The 21,623-nt window shown below is 43.2% G+C and overlaps 1 protein-coding gene and 1 long non-coding RNA gene across 2 annotated transcripts in view; one reads left to right on the top strand and one right to left on the bottom strand.

Annotated features, from left to right (window-relative positions):
* Positions 1-21,623, bottom strand: part of LOC146812749 (uncharacterized) — a 143,962-nt gene that overhangs the window by 59,766 nt on the left and 62,573 nt on the right. The gene's annotated exons all lie outside the window — the stretch shown is intronic.
* The window catches only part of CDCA3 (cell division cycle associated 3), a 46,301-nt gene continuing 34,858 nt past the window's right edge, over positions 10,181-21,623 (top strand). Inside the window, exons 1-2 of the mRNA XM_085619848.1 lie at positions 10,181-10,297; positions 17,055-17,238. Of these exons, the coding sequence (XP_085475974.1) occupies positions 17,119-17,238 (120 nt within the window). The 5' untranslated portion in view covers positions 10,181-10,297; positions 17,055-17,118. The remainder of the gene's footprint in view (positions 10,298-17,054; positions 17,239-21,623) is intronic.

Raw genomic sequence — 21,623 nt, forward strand, 5'->3', positions numbered from 1 at the left:
ATAAGAAACGCTGCCCCATTCATTCTTACTGAAGAAGACTTTAGAGTTGGAATATTATTTTTTCCTGTTTTATGCATTGGTTCTGGTTTAATTCGGCGAATGCAGTATCTGAAATCTTCACATAAAATGCTCCTGGTCCTGTCCCAACCAAAGCTTGTTTTGGTTCCCCCAAAAACAATCCATTGCAGAAGGACGCGTGTGCTTCTCAGAGCGCCTCCCAGATGGAACGCACTACGAATGACCACATCTGAATCACACTTTAATCACAACTTGTCTGTTCTGAATTCTCTGTTCATCTTCTCCTACCGACCAGAAAGCACCATGAAGCATCCCAACTCACCAATGGTCGTCTTAGAGGATGAGCATGCGGTAGCCCATAACTCACTTTTTTAATTCTTTACATGAGTATAATATCAGAGAATGTGTGGGGGCTTCTCGTTTTGAGTGGGGGATTTGTCGTTACTTGGCTACCGGAGGTTCTTTTTTTACACCATTGACCTTCAATAATCAAAATCCAGTAGGTGCTGTGCCTTTGTTTTTTGTTTCAATTTCCTGGACTTAGGTTTTTACTACGAGCCATGCTTAGTATGCCCTTTTGTGAACTACTACTACAATATCCTCAGGGTATCTTATGGGGGGTTGAGTAAATTAGGCGGCACATTTTGTACATCATGATTCCACTATGTTATTTTTTTAGCACACAAGAATATTTTCAGGGCCAAAATGTCACCTCTTTAGCGCTAGGTAAACTCCTGACTGCAGAAATCTACAACTATAAGATCAGATAACCTTTGCAAAGGGCTTGCCACTGCATGGTTTATGCCCAAATATAGCAATAAGCAACAGAAAGGTAAACCAGTCAACCTTTACAAAAAGCCTTTCACTGAACAGCAACACATGCTGCGACATTTTAGCAACTTTTGATACGTCTAGAAACATTTTTTTTAATATATCTACAGATTATGCAGAAGGCTGGCTATGTGGCAAATGCGACTAGGCCAGCCTTCTGCGGAAAAACCATGCCCGCAAAAATGGCACAAGTCCAGTGGGCCTGGATATAGGTTTGTGACTGGTATTGTCAGTCATGCCTTCCTTCACTTGTCTGTAGTTACTGTAACCTACCTGTTCTGCCCTTATTCGACTAAGTTATCTATTCAGTATAGATTTGCCATTTCGGAGGTAGACCATGGCCTGGTCACATGCTGATCACTGTGGCTCCTTGGTACCAAAACGAGAGTAATTAAGGGGTCTGGTAGTTCACCTGCCAGACTTTTCCCTCAGCCACTGGAGCAGCCATAATGGACTACTTAAAATAAATATTTACTTTGTGATATGTAAATATATGATGATAGTTGGCGAAACTGTAATCTCTGTGCAGCCCCATTTCTCCTTTTCCTCTATTGGATCATTTTCTTTTTCTCAGTTTCCCCCGCATGGTAAGCATTGTGAGATATAAAAGTTAAAGGGACAATACAGGGTTGTGGGTGAATTACCTGCTCAGCTCTTGTAGCTTATCTGTTCCTGTGTGCTGCCTATCCTGCTTTCTATTAAGTTTCGAATGATTGAAAATCTCCACTGTGTGGTTTACAGAATTTATATCAAGACTAAAGTTAATGGTTCCTCTCCCCACTTGGTGCCCTCCAAAGACTCAGACTCAAGTCTGCCTTAGACTGTCTAGCAGGGATGTACACTTTGAAAGGCTATGAGTTAAGTGGCACACGAGAACATCTGCTGCTAGCTGTGAGACACATTTCATCCTTCCACCACACCATCCGCCAACACCTCTTTTTACCAATTACACACAACCATTCAATCCTTACACGCCACTCCACTGCACGCATTACCTATTCCAGTGATCAAATCTAACACAAACATTCATGACTCTTGTACATCCCCTCTTACACACACATACTCTTCTCCAAAACACATCACCACCCCTGTACTATTTAAATACCACTCACCGGCAGTACTGCACATACACATCTTTCACACAAAACCGCAACAACCATATCTACTCACTACTCCACAAAAACAAAACAGACAAATCTCAATATATTATATTCCTTAAATATAGAAAACAGTGGTGCACCACTTTTGCAATGTCTTTAATAGTGCAAGGTATATCCACAAAAGTCAAAGAGATTATATTAGAATTCTTCTCTTTATTGTTGCTTCATGAATATATGGCAAGGAAAATGAGCCAACGCATTTCGTCCACATGAAGGTGGACTTCTTCAGGGCACAAAATATCTGGAAATATATTCTTCATCCAAAGGCAAGGGTCCTAAGTTTATCCAATGTTAGTCTCGGAATAGAAATGAAACTTCTGTAATAGTCCATCCAATAGGAGAAATACGTGGAGAAAGACAGTTAAAGAATGTCCAATCTTTTGTCCGTGGTAAAAATCATCAGACCAGTGTGGTCTACAGTTCGGTAACGTTTATGAAGAGAACAAGGGACAAATTCGCCCTTCATCTATCACTTGAATTGGTGCGGAACTACGGGAGACTCGAAAATCCTCATGGTCCCAGACGAAGCACAAACATGGTATATTCCTTTCAAATACATTTCCTTACTATGTAATCATGTATCTATATATTTATTTTACTCCTATTATAGAGCAAAGAAAGACTCTCGAAAGCTTTACTCTGTCCTATCATCACCCTACACCTCTATCAGTATATCCTCTATCTTCACTCCCTGTCATGCCAAACTCCTTCTACTACTATATTCTCCAAAATAACCCTTCATAGACTCCTCCCTCTACACCTCCTGCCTCACCCCAAACATCAGTTTACTATGATCTTTCAAACAACCCTACTAAATTCTCCCTCATGTTATCTCTACTTTATCTCATCCCAAAACTTGTTTTTCTACTCTGATTCTCTTTTCCCTAATCTCTTTCTACCAGCTGTTCCCTCCTCGATCTCGCCTTTACTCACCCCATACCTCAAATTACTACTAGGATCTCCCAATTAACACTTCTGGTTCTTTTCCCTCTTCTATCCCCCCATTACTCTACTCAATCCAACTAACAGACTCACATGTCCTCCGCTCAAATCAAGTCGTACCTCCCTATACTAATACTATCCTCATATTTTCCTATACTAATCAACCAATAATCCGTTTGGGTTCCGGGGTAGTGTGCTACTCGCCGAAAAGCTATTTGACGCCTCGTCAGGGGTAGTGAGCGCTATGTAAATACAATTACGAATACAGTGGGGAGGGAGGCAGAGAGGAGTTTGTTTCTAGGCTAGGACTGGCATTTATAAAATACATACATCTATTTTTAAAAATAACACCAGTTCAAAGTTTACGTTCGTACTCATTTGCTTGTGAAAGAAAGAAAATAAGAGCATAGTTTTTGCCACTCCAGCAAAGTAGCATCAATAGCTTGTTTGTGTTTCTCACCATATTTCAAAACTGTTTGTTACTTTCAAAATAGCTACATGTGTTTTATAACCCATTGTAGCTTTATCTGGGTTTTCACTATTCTACTAATTACGCTGTATTTTATTTACATCGTGTGTCGGTCATATGTGCTTCGATACAAATCGATTTACTTGTTTCTTTTCCAGTCGGCACTGACTCTGTTCAAAGTTATTTCTTCTCCACTCCCTCACTTAAACCATACAATGACTCAGAAAGGGGGAAGGGGCAGTGGATTTATCGCCCCCCCCATCTAACACACATGCACAAACACCCACCCAATGACACCCTCACCCGCCTCCTGCCGCTCATGCATGAGTTGTTGAGATTTTGTGTCACCAGAGCCTCTGGTCTGTCAGACCGTTCGCATTCCCTCTCGAAAATAAAATAAAATAACATTAACACCAACAGGCTTCATCAAACCCACATGTCTGGCAGTGAGTTGCAGGTAGTGAAGAAAGATAGGAGTGCATCTGCAACTGGAAATGCGTTGTATGTAAATCACCAGAGGTGAGTTTAAGTTTAGGGGATGGGTAGTCACTCCCTACGCCCCCCTGCCTCCCTGCAAAAACTTTGTGGATTTTGTAACGGAGACAAGGATTTATTATTTTTGGCTAGAGGAGAAACAGGTGGGAAACGCAATGTGATAATATGGCGTTCCAAAATTAAATGTCATATGGCAGCATAATGTTACTTTGGTACGCATTGTTTCATCAACATGAATGGAGATTCTGAAACAGTTTTGTGTTAAACTTACAACTATCAGTAACTTATTAAAGTACAAGTTGAATTTTTGCACACCTAAGGAGCTATAAAAATATCATTACAGACTCATCATCAGGAAGTTCCATTTGACATTAACTTCTCACCAGGCTACGTTAATTTGAACAGAGAAACTATATAACGTCATGGCATGTATTCCTGTATCAGACCGCTTAACCCAGTGTAGTAATTGTATAGCTCTTCAATTTCTGACCTGCATCACCCAAGCACATAGCTGCCAAGGTTTGAGATTGCTATGTGTGACATGGTCATAATTTTAGTGAAATTATATGTGACATTTCACCGACTATGAGTGACAATTTCTCGTGATCAAAATCAAGCAGTGAAGGAAGACGAGGGAAACATACATATGAGAAATTACACACATCTGAGCAACGAGAAACTCTTTAAACTGCTGCAAAGTACCAGAAATTGAAGGCAACTAACCTAGTGGCCTTTGTACCTGATCGCACTGTTAGGGTGTGGGAAGCCTCAGGAGAGGCTGTCTCAGGCACCCGATAGTCTAGGTCACAGACTAGCCGACTGAACATTATTTGGGAAAAGACACTGAGAGCTATAGCATAACAATCAATAATAGCTCAGCGGCCGATCACCCCGGGGTCGTGAGCACCCACTATAACATGAGAGTCAGTTGCGCACTGGCCTCATGATGGCTGGGTATAACACCAGCAATATTTGTCAGTCAGAGATGTGTTCACTTTAATAATACCAACTCTAACTGTCATACACTTACTGTTCATTTATGATGCAGATCTCCTTGGTGCAGCAAGATACAGATAATCACGGCTGCTGATGTCGAGCCTGATGGGCTGGGATCGGGCCTCCCCGCTTGCCGCATGATGTGATACCACCGGGCCGCCGCGGCCCATCATTCGTCCGGCGAGCAGCTCAGCTTAGAACTATACCCACTCTGTTGATGGCGACAGGCTTGCCTCAGTAACTCCAACTGAGACTATCGCTCTGGGCCGGGTCGCGCAGGCGGTAATCTCAACCAGACTGGATTCCATTCTTTACCGCGGGCACGGGCAGCGGTAAGTACAACTCGCCTCTCAGCCTGACTTGCACAGCACTGAGAGGACTACAAGAGAGTGGGATGCCGCGGCTGGCATTGGCGGGAATTGATGCAACCACCTCAGATCCCCACGGTCCGCCCGGCGGTGTGAGCAGGGAAGTCAGACTGGAGCTGTGCAGCTAACTTGCACAAAGGAAGCACAGCAGATCCCAAACTTACTTCATGAAATACTGGCAGCAGGACAGACCCGTAACCCCTCCCCCCCAGTCTATTAAACGGTTCACTGTCTTCTTACTAGTCAAGCCTTCGGGCGCACTTGACTGACATCATTCAATTCAAGTTACGCGCGCCTGTCGCTGGGGGTGTGTCTCTGTTATTCCAACATAGATACATGGTAGCAGTACTCACAAACTTGCGAGCGCTCTGCAGATCGTGAGCCAGCCCCCTTACCCTGCCGGGTGCAGCGCACACCGCGCTGAGCCTGAGTCACAGCAGTTTAGTCGAAGCGTGTTCTAGCAGCGCTCAGCTTGACAGCTGAGGAGGCGCTATAATGCGCGATTTTCCATTTCAGTGCGGTGATGCGGACCACCACACTGAAATGCATTACACTAACGCCTGATGCGTGGTACTTGGCAGGACTGAATGCATGACTCCTTCTTACACATTCTTTCTGCTCCTCTATCGCCAGTTCTTTTGCCACTTCCAGCACAAACTACCTATCCCTCTCTATCTTCCTTTCTACCTATTCTATGCAGATCTCCCCCTATCTATTCACCATGCCACATAATTCCACTACACAAATACACTCCACACCACACAATTACAACCCACACAATTTCACAACTAAGAATTCCAAAACAACCCACATAATTCCAGTCCACACTACATACATCCACTACACTGCAAACCAAAAAACATAGGTAAAATACATTGTCGTTTAGAGCGTCAATAGTTCTAACTCGCAAATGCGAGACCTATTGCATTGCAAATGCTTGTTTTTTAGGTCTCGCCTAGGCAGCGCGCATTCGTTGCACTAGGACATGACCTTTTGGAATTGGTCTGCCCTTTTCAAGCACTCGTGCTTGTGCTGGCATCCACCTTGCGGGAGCGAGCAGCGGAGCGCAGGGGCCATCTGTTTCCCATTAGCGTGGTCGTGCTTGTTTATTAGAGTATCGGGTCTGCGGTTCCTTCAGTCAAACTAGACAAGCAGCCCTGCACATTCAGACTCATTCACTGAAGCCCTGATTCAGAAAGTAAGTGCTCACACTGCCGCGACTCAGCTTGAATTGATTCTTCAGGCGCACGCTTTTTCAAGTATTCATGTACCACGGGGTCTCTATTTTCATTAGCGTGGCCGCGCTTGTTTTGGTATTTCACTGCGTGTTCATTATGCTCGTAAAAATTTGACAGATGAGGAGAAAGCTGGTTTAAGGGTCACGATGTAAACACGAAGAAGAGACTTTTGAAGGAAAGCCCCAACGTAATCGTAAAGGTGTATATTAATAATATTCAAAGATATTGGTGCGCTGCACACTAGTAGAATGTTTGTAATATTCTTTTGAATCAACAAACCCCACCACCTCAAGTGACCACTTTCTGCAGCATGATTTTAAAGTTGTTATCGTAAACTATTTATGGCGCTATTTAACAAAAAATACTTTGGTGGCATGTAGTATTTAAGGCACTAGTTCTAAAAACACGTTTTGTAGCATGCTTGTGCTGTAACTCTGGCACTCCCTTAAACTACAAGGAAAAGATTCTGCATCAGGCCACAGGTGCACGCCAAATTTGTCCGGGGTCACACGTCTTGCTGGTTTCCAGAGCTCCGCAGCTTTAATGGTGAATGCATAGTTATGTCCCAGTTTGTTTTTCCAGAATTGGGAAAATATAACTTTAGTCGAGCAGGACAGTCTGTTTTTCCTTCGGTTTATGCTGCCTGTCCTTTTCTCTATAATGAATGCATGCGGCATGTCCCCTACAAACTCCGTATTGCTTTAGACATTTATTGGTCCAGGAGGAGGAAGGGAACAGTAACTCTTCTTACAGAAGTGCTAATAAAAGACTGCTCATTTAAACGACTTCTGAAGTCAATAGACTGGAGCAGAGTTTGCAGTGCTTCTCTTTTAATTACCCGCTCTTCTGTCTTGGGCGAAAGGCTGACCCAACCTTCAGAATTGAAGCCATGTGCATCATTAACTGTGCTGCATTCACATTAACCCACTGAGCTACCTTAGCTGCTCATTTACTTTCCTAGAGCGCTGATGCCAATTGCTGAGATTTTATGCACATTGAACCTCTAAATGGCTTGAACTGCCTGTTAAAGAGCTTTCATGCTAAGTCTTACTCTCCTTGAGAATGTATCTTAATGTTTGTGTTATAATTGTAAATACTATACAAATTATAATGCTTCAAGTTATTGTATGTTTTTTTAGGGATTGAAAAAGATTGCACATTGGAAACAATCCTGATGGTAAACAGAGCGGGCACTATCAAAAGTGCAGTTTTTTAGTAAAACATTTTGTGAGGGTATCGTTTTTTTTACCTGAGATTTGTTATGTTTGTGAAAACACATGTAAAAGGGAAATCGTGATTTATGGGTACTTGTGGAATGCAACAGACCCTAAAAATCACTATGTATTACAACACCTGCCAATGATCACACTAAACAATCTCTGGAGACCACCCAAAGTATCCCTGACAATGACCCACACAGGCCACCCAAGCAGTTCCTATAGACAACCCAAGCACCCTCAACCCTTGTCCAACACCACAATTTATTCTGAAGCCCTTACATACTATACGTACCAGAATGGACCAAAAACATAGGACTGGCCGAGGGTGACACGCATGGCATCATTGAATTCAGTTGGGAATGGCTAAGGCAGTCTTCTTGTTCCAAGTTTAACAAAAACAAAGGTTTCCAAGTAATCAAGGAGCAGTTCCAATTAATGGAAACTCCAACCTCCTTGCACTGCAGATTGCATTCTGGGACTTGCAGTTCACAGTTTAGGCATGCGAATCCTGGCCTGTAAACTGCCGATGGTAAAAATGCCATGACAGGCTGAAGGTGTCACACATGTGACACTGGATCATTAGGCGGTACACGGATTTTGTTGCTGACCTTTTTAATTTGCACCTCATAATCTTGCCAATGTTTGTTCCGTTCCTTATTAAACAAGCAGCACACAAGTTGGCAAATCGGTCTCATTCCCTTTTTCACAAGTTATGCATGGATCAGAATTTGTGTGTGCAAAAATGATATTACACACCAGAGTCATTTTATAAGCAGCTGTGTCATATATGTATTGCATTACTTTCTCCATTTTGCCCTAATAGCCTGCAAAAGTCTGATTGCAAAAAATCACCAATATGCTATTGCACAAGATGCAAAAATGGTGCAGATAAGCCTGGTAATGCTTCAATCCGATCGGACATCTGGGACCCGTGAGTCGTCTCCAGGTATGGGGGTGCTTTGGTGTTGAATCTGCTCTGCGTTGCGGTGCAACGCTCCCGGGCTTTTTCGTACCATTCTGAGCCTGGAAGACGCCCACACCCCTCCCCACCGACCTCGCTGCTGCCTCCCTTTTCGCCACGACTACTGCCTAACTCCCATGCTGACTTCCCCGGACCTTCTTCTTGCGGATCATTGTCACATCTTACAGCCTTCCGTTCGCCTTTGGTTTTGTGACTGCTTCCCCCTCTGACTCTACTTAATGGAATCCTGCTGTCTGGGTTCCTCTTCTGGATTCTTGACTTTGGTGACTTTTGTGCATCCCGACATTTTTGGAGATGGTCTCCATCTATACCCACGACCCAGATCCGCCATTTTGTTTGACCTTTCCTTTGTTTGTTCCTTCTTCCCTTCCCACTCCTCCTGATGCCCCTCGATCGTTTTTTCTCTTTTTTGCTGGACTGCCTTAAATATAATATATATGTATATATGTAATATATAATTGTCCAAGCCTAATCGCTGTTAAAATTTAATCCTGTGTGAATTTACTATTTGTATATATAGAACTCTAACCACTAGTATATGTAGTAGACCTTTGTACTTTCTACTACCCCTATGTGATTTTAGAGTTTATCTGTTTGGATTTCTTCCTTGAGTGACTTTACAACTTGTACATGTGCAATTTTTTCCTGTTTATATCTCTTCCTTGAGTGACTTTACACCTTGTATATTTGCAATTTTTTTCTGTTTGTATCTCTTATGTAACTCATGTAATCCAAAGTTGTTATGTAACGTAGCTGGTTCTTTTGTAAAGCGCTCTGACACCTTCGGGTAATGTTTGCGCTATATAAAAGCGCATTAAATAAATAAAAATAAAATAAAAAAATACATGGCGGGACAGCACCCAGGATAATGTGCTGCATGACTAACCACTTATAAGGTCCCAAAGGCGAGAACTATTGGCTATGCCAATGCTTGTTTATGTTTACCCACGCAGTGACCACCAATAGTGATAAAAGGTGGCGGCCATCTTTTTATGCTCCGGCTACAGACATTCGATTGGACGGATAGACAAACCAAAGCGTTTCCAGTCTAGCCTAGCCTATTGCGTTGGTTTAATACCCATGTTATAAAGTCAATCGCTAGGATCGCAAGGTCAGCGTTTGTGATTTTTCCATTTTACAGTACGAAAAAGAAAAGGAAAATGCTCAATTAGAAACAGGGAATGTGTTAAATGTATGGTTGTCGAAGTTAATCTATATACCCTAATTCTCGTTGTTTATTTTAAACGCAGGAAATAACGAGAATTTCCCAATACGAAATAGCGAAAAACGTCACGTAAGGAAAAACCAACAATGACATTGCTAAAGCCTTAAAGTTCTATCCCATCGCTGTTGCAATCTGAAAACTACATTGAGCGACGTAAAAATGAACCAATCAGCTGAGAGGAGGCAAGATGACGGTCCTTCGTATTGGTGCATTGAAATGACGTATAAGCAGTCCAATTAGCCTGGGGCGTTACTTTCAAGTTGTCTGGGATTGGATGCAGCGCGAGATTTGAAAACAGCGACAAGGAGCTGGGAGAAAAGGAAGGGATAAGAGAGACAGAAGACACGAGACAGGTTCGTGAAAGGGGTTTAAACATATGATAATTCATATTGCTACATGTGTATGTATGTATTTTATTTACATACATCGAAAGTGAGGGAGCTTAATGCGGGGTACGGAAGGAGTGTTCATATCTGTGCGAAGTCTTCCTATATCGGAGCAATCCTTCTGGCTTGCTTTAGTTGGAAATACTTGCCCTTTTTAACGTGTTCTCTTAAAATATGCATCATTAAAATCGAAGTCGGAGGGCCAGTATCATTTTGCTGCATGTCCTTCCTGACTTCTTCCAAATGGACTGTGACATGGGCCGAGAGTAGTGTATCCATCTACGAAACCGTCCCAAGTCAACTTTTGATACTCATCTAGTTATTTTTAATCACCAATCTGTTGCATGTCGGGGCTTGTAGTGTTGCGTTTAGCACAGAGTTAACATCGTAGTATGCATGTCCTGTTGACCATAGAACCAGGTCTCTCTGGACATTAATGCTTCGGTCTACTTAGCTGCCAAGTCCGATGGAATATATGTAGTAATTCATAACTGAATCGAAGTTATTAGTTGGATTCAGATTAATCAACCAGATCAATGGGACCTGCAGGTAATCTCACTGTAAAAAAACAAGCATTGAAAATGCAATAGGCCTCGCCTTTTATTAAGTTAAAGCAATTTGCTTTGCTATATAATACCATTAGCAAAGCAAATGGTTTTAACTTAATAAAAGGCGAGGCCTATTGCATTTTCAATGCTTGTTCCAGATTGAGTTCCAGAGTGTCAACTGGTACAGGAGTAATTATGTATGATCATATTTTGCCCTTAGCCCCGCCCCTAGCAGCGCCCACTTGCCACACCTCTATTTTAATGAGTACCTGCACTTATTTTTCCCCATTTAAAGCACTGATTGACTGTTCTGTTATTACTGCCTGTTCTATTGTTAATCTAAGCGCATTCATTTATGGAGCTATTATAATCTGGAATAGTCTTCAGAGGGACGTTTTGGGTACCTGGGAGAAACCATGATGCAAAAAAAAAAAAGACCCTAGCTCTGCCCTTTGTCCTGCGTTGTAATCGTACAGTAGGTTAGAGGTAGGAGCAGGATCTCAGACAGTGACAGTGATTCCTTTTGGCAGGTACAAGGCAGTTAAGTTGCCTTGGTTTACTGTACTCTCACCAACATAATACACAAAGTTTTTGACAGGCCCTCTCAAGACGCGATTGGTTTTTGAGACCCTTCCCTCTGTCACACGACTGTGATTTGCTCCTCACGGTAGTGGTTCCAACTGTGCCTTCGGGTCTAGGACAGAAACACAATGAAGCTAAGAACTGTAGCAATGTGCTACGTATGTCCGCTTTACACAGTCCAGTGTCTCTATTTATACGTTATGGAGTTGAGCACAGCGTTGGCCCACCCCCTAACTGCCTCGTCAAGAGCATGCCGAGCCTCTAGGCCCAAGCCGGGGACTTTCCTGCCACACCTCCCCCAGGAGTAAAGAGAGGAATGCGGGAGCCACGGACACCTCTGCCCCCTAGACACCAGGTACCTGCGGGGCCTCTCTTGAGATTTATTTCCTCCTCCTGGATACGCAGGTCCGCCTGCCCGTTCATCTTTGGCCAGCCTGGGTGGGAGGAGAGGCTCCTCGCAGGCGTAGCACTCTGATCCCAGCTCAGAAGGTGACTCGGCCCGCGGCACTTTCGCTTTCAGAGTCTGAGCCTGGCTGAGTCCAGAGCAGGGGGCGGAGAGGAAGCAAGGGGCGCTGGGGGTTGTAGTCTTTTGGCTCAACAGTGAGATTTGAGGAGACAGACGTCATTTATCAACTCTTCACCCGGCTGCCGAATGGGCTCAGATATGAACTGTATTTTTTATTTTAGCCTTTGTTTTAAAAAAAAAAAAAAACACATCTTTTTAGAATTGTTTCTGACTTTCCGCTAAAGGGGCCACCTCTCTTAAAAAAACATCGGCCATTGTTATGACACGGAGTCGTGTTGAAAGAAAGTTATCTATTAAGTAAATAACTAGAAAAAGGCCCACACGCAGGTGGAAGACAAGGGAGCTCGGCTCCTCACCTTATGGCGGCGGCTCGGCGAAGAACGGAAAGAAAGGATTCTTCTTCCGGCAGTGCTCATTATCAGACGCGGGGACATCCCACCTCGAAGTGCTTCCAACTCGCACTGTACGCAGACACACACACACACACTACACTTCTTCTCCGACTAGAGATGCCGCCAGACCATAACAGTAATTTATCGGCACATGAGTCGGGGGAGGCCGCCTTCAGTCTTTTAGAGCCGTCCCAGTTGGACTTGCTCGCGAGCCGTCCCAGTTGGACTTGCTCGCGAGCCGTCCCAGTTGGACTGGCTCGCATGACTGGTTTATCTTTATGGGGCTGTGTGTTTGGCCCCATAAAGATAAAAAAAACTTTTACGCCAGCAGTATGTCGGGGCAGCCAGTCCAACTGGGACGGCTCTAAAAGAGAAAAGTGTACGTCACTAGACACTTTTTTTCAATGGCTGGCCACTGGTTAGCATAAACGGTGACGCCAGCCAATGGAAAGGAGGGGCGGGGCTTAAAGCCCCCTAGAGAAATCTACCCTAAAACGTTAAATCTCGCCAGCGAGACTGCGCAGTCTTACGCCAGGCGAGACCTAATAAAAGGACCTAGGAAACTGGTTCATTTGCATACATTGCACACCGAATTATTTCGTTTCCAATTTACAGCCAAATACCACTACTGCTACGTTGCTAAATAACCAAAGCTCACCTAGCCAATGGTCTTTTATCATCTCAGATTTCCATGAAAACTAAGTGGGTTGTTCGAAGTTATACGCTAGTCAGTTGGAAACATCAAACGTTTGCCTCTTATTAGGAGTTTTAGTACAAAGAGTATATGTCGACTACTTTTAAAGAAGTTTTGAAAATTTACTTGGTCAAACAAAGTAGGTTTGTGGAATAAATTGCACAGCCCCAGATGATCAAAGTGTAATCATTTTCAATTAGTTTTCAGGACAGACTCCAGCCTGATCCTTGCTAGGCACCGAAGAGGGACTTTGAGATAATCTGTATTGCCCTATTAAATGGAACCAGCTAAGAGCAACACGCATTAATTGAGCAAATACTTATCGCTAATGTTTTGTTCGAGTCTTGCCAAAGAACCATTGTAGGCCTTATCGAACCTGGCCAGTTTTCCCATTTGAGTATAGGGGGGGTTGATCCCTTTCTTGAACACAGAATGGAAGCCCAAGAAAGCCTTCTTTCTCCTGCGTTGCTCAATACTGATATCCACGGACCTCTTGCAGCTTACTGCCTCCTAGAAACCAACCATGGTTTAATACTCTTACTCAAAGGTTATCCTGGGTATATCCTGATTTAGTAATGCTCGTTACTCTTCGAGGAGTACACTCCAAATTAGAAAGTGCTGTTTGAAGGCCCACCCTCGTATAATAATAATACAGTGCTATAATCTGCATATATAGAAGCAATACCTGTGTTCAGAGTGCATTCATGTAATATTGTTATGGCAGTTTTTTCCCACTCTCAACTTGTTGGTACAAACTCCCTCCTAAGGTAGTCTGCCAACAGCTTTCACAGTTGTTCTAAATACAGAGATTTGATGGCAAATACTGCATGCATCTTGTGGCGCGTACCCATCTCTGTGAGTAGGAGTTCCTTTGCCCGGTTTTTCCTCATGTGCTCAACCATTTCCTTGTGGGGGGGCATAGCCCCTGTTCAGTGATCTTTTTTGGGTCTATTGTTTTTCGTTTTCCCTTCATATTCTGTTTCCTTCAGTTCATGTAGCTTATGCCTTGGTTGGTGTACCATTGGCTGTCTTTAGCAGATGACTCTCATAACCTCTTGGTCTTATGCTTTCGATATATTGTTGTTCTGTTAATGCCTGGACTGCACACAGCTAAGGATGCACCCAAAATGGAAAGTCATTCGATTTAGTCACCAGAAGTAGAGTTGTAAGTTAAGTACAGGTTGGCAGCCATTGGACACAGTAACAAACATCTTTCTAGAGGTGAGGTAAAAAGACATTCCACCACCCCATGGGATCTTCCCTCATGGAAACTACCCTTGTTAGTGCAACACAAGTAATGCAAGTGCGCCCAGGGATGGTAAAAACCCCGAATGCGCCCAGGGATGGTGAAGACCCATCAACTCCCAACATACCTGACAACTTGTTCCAGCTAGGTCCTGTTGTCACAGTCCAGGGCACAAGGTGAGATGCGCCCTGCCATAGCAGAGGTTTCGGTATCTAAATCGCTTGCTCTAGTGACATGGTTGCACTGTCAAGTCCAGGCAAATTATTTGCCTGGGCGTAGAGGTCCCATGCAGTGCTTGCATCGAAGGGTTGTGTAAATTAGACCTGGGGATGGTGCTGCACAGAGGTTGAGTCAATAGCCTCACTTTGTGCAGGTTCAGGGCCGAAATGCCCTGTTTCTTTAGTTTGTCCAGAGACTCGCAGAAGGGAATTTAGGCCTATTCCTCATGGGGACAGGTTCTGAACAGTGCCATACTGACACATGCCTTGACTCTATCGCTGCTGGGTTAGAGCCGAGCACCTTCCCTAAGAAGGAGAATGTTGATTAGGAGAGTGTCACCTAGTAAGCAACAGTTAAGCCTCTATATGTGAAGAAGTGCAGGAGGCGTGCCTCACCCAGTGCTCACTTGTGAGTCCACTCTGAAGAAAACCAATCTGAAGCACCTTTATTGGCCGAGCAAGCTTCCCCTGAAGTCCTCCCACTGCAGTTTTCTGGAATCTCCCACTGGCAGAGGTGCACTGTACCAACGCGTATTTGACTTCATTGAGGAGCAAAATTTGATGCTATCTCCGGTACATTTTCGTAAGCCAAGGAAGGGCGACTCCGTAAACCTGGATAGTATAGTAATAACAGAAACATGGTCCCTGAAGGGTTTTCATGGTAAACTAGTGAATAACCATCAGTAGATTTTACTAGAAATTTTTTTTTTTTATTTGATTATTCAAAATTGGGAATCGTAGGAGCATTAACTTATTAAGCTCTTATTATATACATTCGAAATTCAAGAGGTGTTTCTAAACGGCGCAATGAAAGTGAGTTAAGTAAGAAGTGAGCCAGTGCTATATATAATATAGCGTCAAGGAACTCCCTTCGGGTCGGGCTCGTTTTAAGCAGACGCCACTGCTTTCACATATGCACAAAAAGTTCCAACAGAGTCACGGTGAAGGAACGAGCCGCTCAGGTTGTGGATGCCAATTAATCCATTTTATTTGGGCACAAAATAACGTGTTTTGACCTCTCGGTATGTTGGTCGTGTGTGTGTGTGTGTGTGTGTGTGTGTGTGTGTATATAATGTGTTATAGTGACTGTGGAGGATGCATGCTTTGTTCTAAACGCTATCCTAGAGTTGAAGGCCCCTGAATTACATAAACTCTACACTATTATTGTGTCAATGTTTCAACCCTTTGTGGTTATTTGCACAGCGCCATCATCGTGACAAAGAATAGGAAACGCCTATGAAGAGGAAACCACATGTCAGTTGGTTTGGGATAATTCACATATATTGTAAATTAAAACAAGAGGAGGAAAACCTACCCATTAGGTAGTTCTCATGCAGCAAATGACAAATTGTACATTCAGGAAGGATCTGCAAATCATTGGTCTTAGAATCTAGATATAGGAAATACATTACTAACTGGACTCTGTTGTGGCTACAAACATAGTTTTATAATTTATCCAATACTTAGCATTCCTCTTCTTTTCCCCTGCACTGGTGGTGTTTTGGCAGTCTAGCGCCAACGCAGGCACCCTGGTGCAAGGGTCTCTGTGTTGTAGGCAGGATTGTTTTTGTGCAGGAAGGGACACCTTCCTGCACAAAAACAATCCATAGAGACGTTTTCCACTTTCTATGTGGGTTGCAGAATGCAGCCCACGTAGATAGAGGGAAAAACAAGAAAAAATATAGATATTTCTCCTCGTTACGCCTCCCCTGGGAAGGCGGTAGATTTTGGCTCATTCCCAGATTTAAGTCCTTGTAAATCTGGGAATGCATCAAAATCCATGGCAGTTGCATGGGAACACCCACCACAGCACCCATGGAAAGCCTACTCATCGCAGATTAAGGCAACGCAGCGATCTGGGTTGCCTTAATCCAGATTTATGATTGTAACTGTTGTAGAGGTTTGCGTCGTGCAAGCATGACGCAAACCTCTCATAAATATGCCCCTGAGTGTTTAGTAGTCTTTTCGTTAAGGGGGCTGTCTTTCCTTGTATTTTGACTCCTACATAATTTCTGGTTTAAAATTATAGATCCTAAGAGGGGCGTGTCTGCGACATCCCACCACTGACTCCGTGATACTTTGTATAATACCAGTTGATACGGTCTTTTTAGACTTCTCTAAACCAATCTTTAACTCTCCTAACAGTCACGATTGTGGTCGAGACATGGGTTTATGTAACATAACTTGCTGTTTAGCGGTCTGAACATTAATGCATCATTGAAGGCCTCCTATTCCTGTGGGCTTGGTATAGTTATTTGTCTGTGCCATTTGTTTCTTGTGGGCATTTATGTCAGATTCAAGGGTTATTGCTGCAGTTTTAACTGTACTGGGCAATAATCCTGATGCTGGATACCCCATCCTAGGTGTTTGGGTGTCCAGTATTAATGTCTGCTCATGTGAAGGGCAGTAAAACACCACTTACAGAAGTGGTTAGCAAAACGGTGTGGGAGAGCTTGCAGTATGTTAGAGGTTTCCTTTTCGTTTGTTGCCTGTCTGTAACCTTGCAGTCTCTTTTCAGGTCGTTAAGTGCTACATCTGAAGAACAACTTTCCCTGCTGACTCCCTGTCCGGTCTAGAAAATCATGGGCTCCGCTGGCAGCAAGCAGCCAGTCACCCCAGCCAGACCTCTGCGTAACAAGCATCTCTCTCATGTGTCGGATCCTCGCTCCCCTACATCTGGCATCCCACGCACTCCTATAGAGGTAGAGTGTGTGTGTGTGTGTGTATATGTTTGTTTGAATAGGAAGAACAGCAGGGTTTGCTGGTCTCTGAACTGGATAAAGTGGATGTCTCTTAACTCTAGAAAATGCAAGGCTGGCATGTCTCAACCCATGAATGTTGTGAAGATTTAATGGAGGTAGCGGGCACCTTGAGACTGTTCGGTGTAAGGCTCCAGGGGTCTACAACTTTTTTGTAATCAGAGCTACTAATATTATTAGTATTGTAATAGTGACCACATCAGACGAGATTACGTTATTGGCCACCAAGATTGCCTGCAGTGCATCATGTAGGGTTGACGGCGTTAATATAATAAAAGTATTTATCAATTTGGAATGGCTCTGCATTGGTAGTACAGAACAGTCATAGCTTCAATGCCCCTGGCACTAAGGTAATAACATTGACAGGTATTCCCAATGCCGCATGATTTATCAAACAAATATAAGCTTTAAATATATTTTAGAAATTAAAACATTTTTCACCAAACTTTACTTCTGAGTTCTGAAATTAATCATATTTTGATCTCGAAGACTTACTTTTCAATTTTGGTATAAATGTATTCATTCAACCAAGTATGTACTTCTAATTTAGCTGGCTGGGATGCGCTCAGGAGAGCTACTTGCAGGTTGCTGGAGAGCTACCAGTAACTCACAAGCTACTCTTTGGAGAAGCCATACCAATGTAGCTAGTTCAGTGTTTTAGCTTTTTCTCCTTAGGTTGGCTTATTAGTGCACTATTTTAGCTTGTGCACTATTGGTATCCAAGTTGTGCCTCATTGTAATCTGTGCTCCAAAGATGTGTTGTTGAGTCCACTTCTGTTCTTGGGTTCCTTGATGGCTCTGTTTTAACCTATGCCCACCAATGGTTTTAGGGAGTTCTGTTTTACCCTGTGCTCCTTAGACGTCTTTTAATCATTGTCCTTCTGCCTCCTCAATAATCAGACTTCCTCCACAGTACGGGAACAGGGCTTGCACCTGTTTTCCAATAGTCCCATCCTAAAAACCCATAGGAAACCATAGGCTTGGTTGTGAGTCCTTTTTTTTTTCTTCTTTTTTTCCCCATTTTATGTTTTTGATTGCATAGTTCTTCTCCTTTGACTTTTTGACTCTGGCCCGCGCGTGCTGGAAATGGACAGTGTCTTCCCACTGCACATGCATAGGAAGTGCCTCTGATATAGCACAGCTAGCCTGTCCACGCCAAGAAAACACAGAGAAGCAGCTTATGGCGACCATGTCCTTCACTGATAATTCCAAGTATCCTTATTCTTGCCTTCATATTCTTGGTAATTCTTGTGTAAACATCTCCACAATGACTACCAGTCGCCGACTGTTGATTAATACTCATCAAATGTATGAATAATACTGATTAATAAACGAGCAGCAAATAACATGAGATATACTGGGCGTCCTGCATGAGATCAGAAAGAGATCTATATATATTTATATACACACAGCAGAGGATTACTCTGGATGTGCACCTCCCACACCACAAAGAAAACACCTCAAATGATCAAAGCCACTGGCTAAACATCACAATGGCAATAACCACAAAACTCAATACATCACCTGGTGCAAACACTGCATCTTAGCCCACTTCTGGCCGGGGAAGTTCACAGCCGGGGTTCAGAGCTTTAGCTACCAGGGTCACTCCAAGATAGACACGTCTGCCCTCGCTCGGATTCCAAACTCTCAGTTTCTCAGTCTGCAACCCTCCGCTTTAAACACACTAGAAGATTCGCGAAAGACCTCCTCCCAGCATCAGAGGAATTTTACCAGAACTGGCCAAGTTCTAAGCAAGCATCCCCATGGCAGTAAGGAGCTCTCACGTCCCTTCCTCCATTCTCACAGCTTCCAGCCTCTTATCTTGATGAAGCTCTCACAAGGTCTTCCAGAGTACATTAAACAAAAACAATCGCTCAGGAATACAGCAAAACCTTGAATGTGAATAACCCAAACAACTTGCAAGCACTGCTGTGCTGTGCAGAGAAACGAGGCAAAGTCAGACATGAGACCCTGTCAAAGCCAATAGTCCAAGAACAAGATGACATGAAGCCATGCAAAAGCCAATAGTCAGAACTCATAAGCAAGGCAAAGTCAGAAAACAAGAATGACATGAGACCGTGTCAAAGCCAATTGTAAGAGCTCATAATTCACATAACCCAAACACCATACACCTTTCTGTACAACTGCTTATAGCATCACATACTTTATCTCTCAATGTACAACACCGATCACATGTGTGCACCACTGCTCACAACTCTGCACTTCGTAACCAAAAAGTACATTCAACACCTCGCTCTCCCTCTCACGCTTTCAAATGCACATCCCACACCTTCTGTTCTTGGCAAGACTGTTCTACTCCGTGACCGCACCCTCTGAAAGACAGCAAGATTACAGGAAAGAAGAGAAGCAGGCATATGCAGGGCCATCCTACATTAAGACTAGGGCAAAATAACACACCAAAGTCATGGTGGTGGTTGAGGGTCTTCATAGGGTGCCAAATCACAAGAGCGCCTCTTTTACTACAACCATTTCCTTTTCTTCAGCTGGATACATGAATTATGCAAAATAACCTCGCCTCTTCTCCTACCCTGGCGCTGCCTATTTGCATTTTCGGGCAGTTCCTGTCCTGGAAGCCTCTCCCAGGCTGGTGTCTCCTTAGCCATTGCAAAATTCTAAGGAGGGCCTATGCTCCGAAGAATGACGCAACAATCTGCTGTAGATGTCAAACCGACCAAACCCCATGTCTAAAAAGGAAGGCTTCCTAACTTCATGTTGATGACCACATGTCTCCCACGACACATGCCGTTTCCTCTACAGTATGGCAGAAGCCTCATCGTCTGCCCTGCTTGTGAAAAAGATCCATACCAAATGCTAAAGGGGCGGTATGCACAGGCCCTTGACCTCTATCCTAGATGTTAATGTTTGTGCTGTGGCGAACAGCAGCAATCTGAACATGCATCCACACCCTTCCAATCTCTTCAACTTAATAACTCTCCCGATTTGACTGTTATCAAAATACTTTCCTATACACTAGGCAGGCCAATGCTGATTTTTCTTCTTTTTTTTTTTTTTTCCCCTCTTATTCTTTATCTAGAAGATAAGGGGACATCGTTTTCTCCTCTGACATAATTTGTAGGATTGTTGGAGAACAGAAGTGATTCATGTTTATGCCGAGCTTTCTTCTGTTGATATGTACACATTGACTTGTGGCATGAGTGGTATATTCAGTAAAGATGTGCTGCTTTTTCATGTTGGTTCAGGAGGAACAAAAAAGATTTTTATATTCCCAACCCCCACCACTATCGTCCACATATTGCAAGTATCGTGATACCATGGTGTCTTAAGTGAGCTAATTTTCATTTGAAGATCTTGCATGGGAGAATCCGAGGGTGTTGAATTCCTGACTTCTTTTGGCCTCCTGAGAAAATAGTGTCACCTTTGACAGATATCCGATGTTTCTGATGTTCTGATCATCCTGTCTGTCTGGTGCCTTCATATTCAACATTATGTTTACCTTTGTCATTATGATGCAATACCTTGTGTAGTATCTAGCAAACTGGACTCTTGCCCAGATTGTCATTTCTTGTGTGTCAACTTTATTGTGATAGTGAGTCCTTTTCTTTCCACGGGGATCTAGTTGGACAGTATTTTAAGTCTTATTAGATTATTTTCTTCTTGTGACAAGCTTAGTTCTCTGGTTGGATCATAAATGCATCTTTAGAACCCATGGTTGCTTGAAATGTATGACCCTTGCTGGGTGGCAGCTTTACAAGTAATTATGGCATAAGCCAGGAGAGTCCAGGCTTTTTCCTCCTCTTTTGCTTTTTTAAATAAAAGTCAAAGTTCTTTTGCCGCAAAGCATTTCTGATTTTCATCTAAAAGTGAACAAAGATGCACACTCATACTTCTCATTCTTTTGTTTCATCTGTATTACATTTTGTACATAAGCGCAAAACATTATACTATCATATCAATTATCATATAGAGCCAGCAGGCAGTCCAGCTGGCTAATGGACACTCTTACATTTCATCAAAGGCTTCTTGGCACTACAGCCCTAAAAAGATTGCATAATTTGAATGAAGCCTGGGCACTAAAAGTGTTAGCTAAAGAACAAGATCATGTGCCTTTTAAAGGTACTGTGTAATTCCCTAGCTGGGTGGTAGTCATTGTGCAACAGAGTTGTTACTCATTCATGTCGGGGTGTGTAGGACTTGGCCCTTTTTCCCTCATTTGTTTTCATTTTTCATGTTGATGCAGATTCAGGGAGCTATTTTAGCTACCCCTGAAACTTCTGTCTGAGGGCCTGAAGCACAAAATGGTGGCCACCTGTGACATCACCAGCATCCACTGGAACCTACTAGCATCT

This window comes from Triturus cristatus, chromosome 7 (assembly GCF_964204655.1).
Source record: "Triturus cristatus chromosome 7, aTriCri1.1, whole genome shotgun sequence".
Taxonomy (NCBI): Eukaryota; Metazoa; Chordata; class Amphibia; order Caudata; family Salamandridae; genus Triturus; species Triturus cristatus.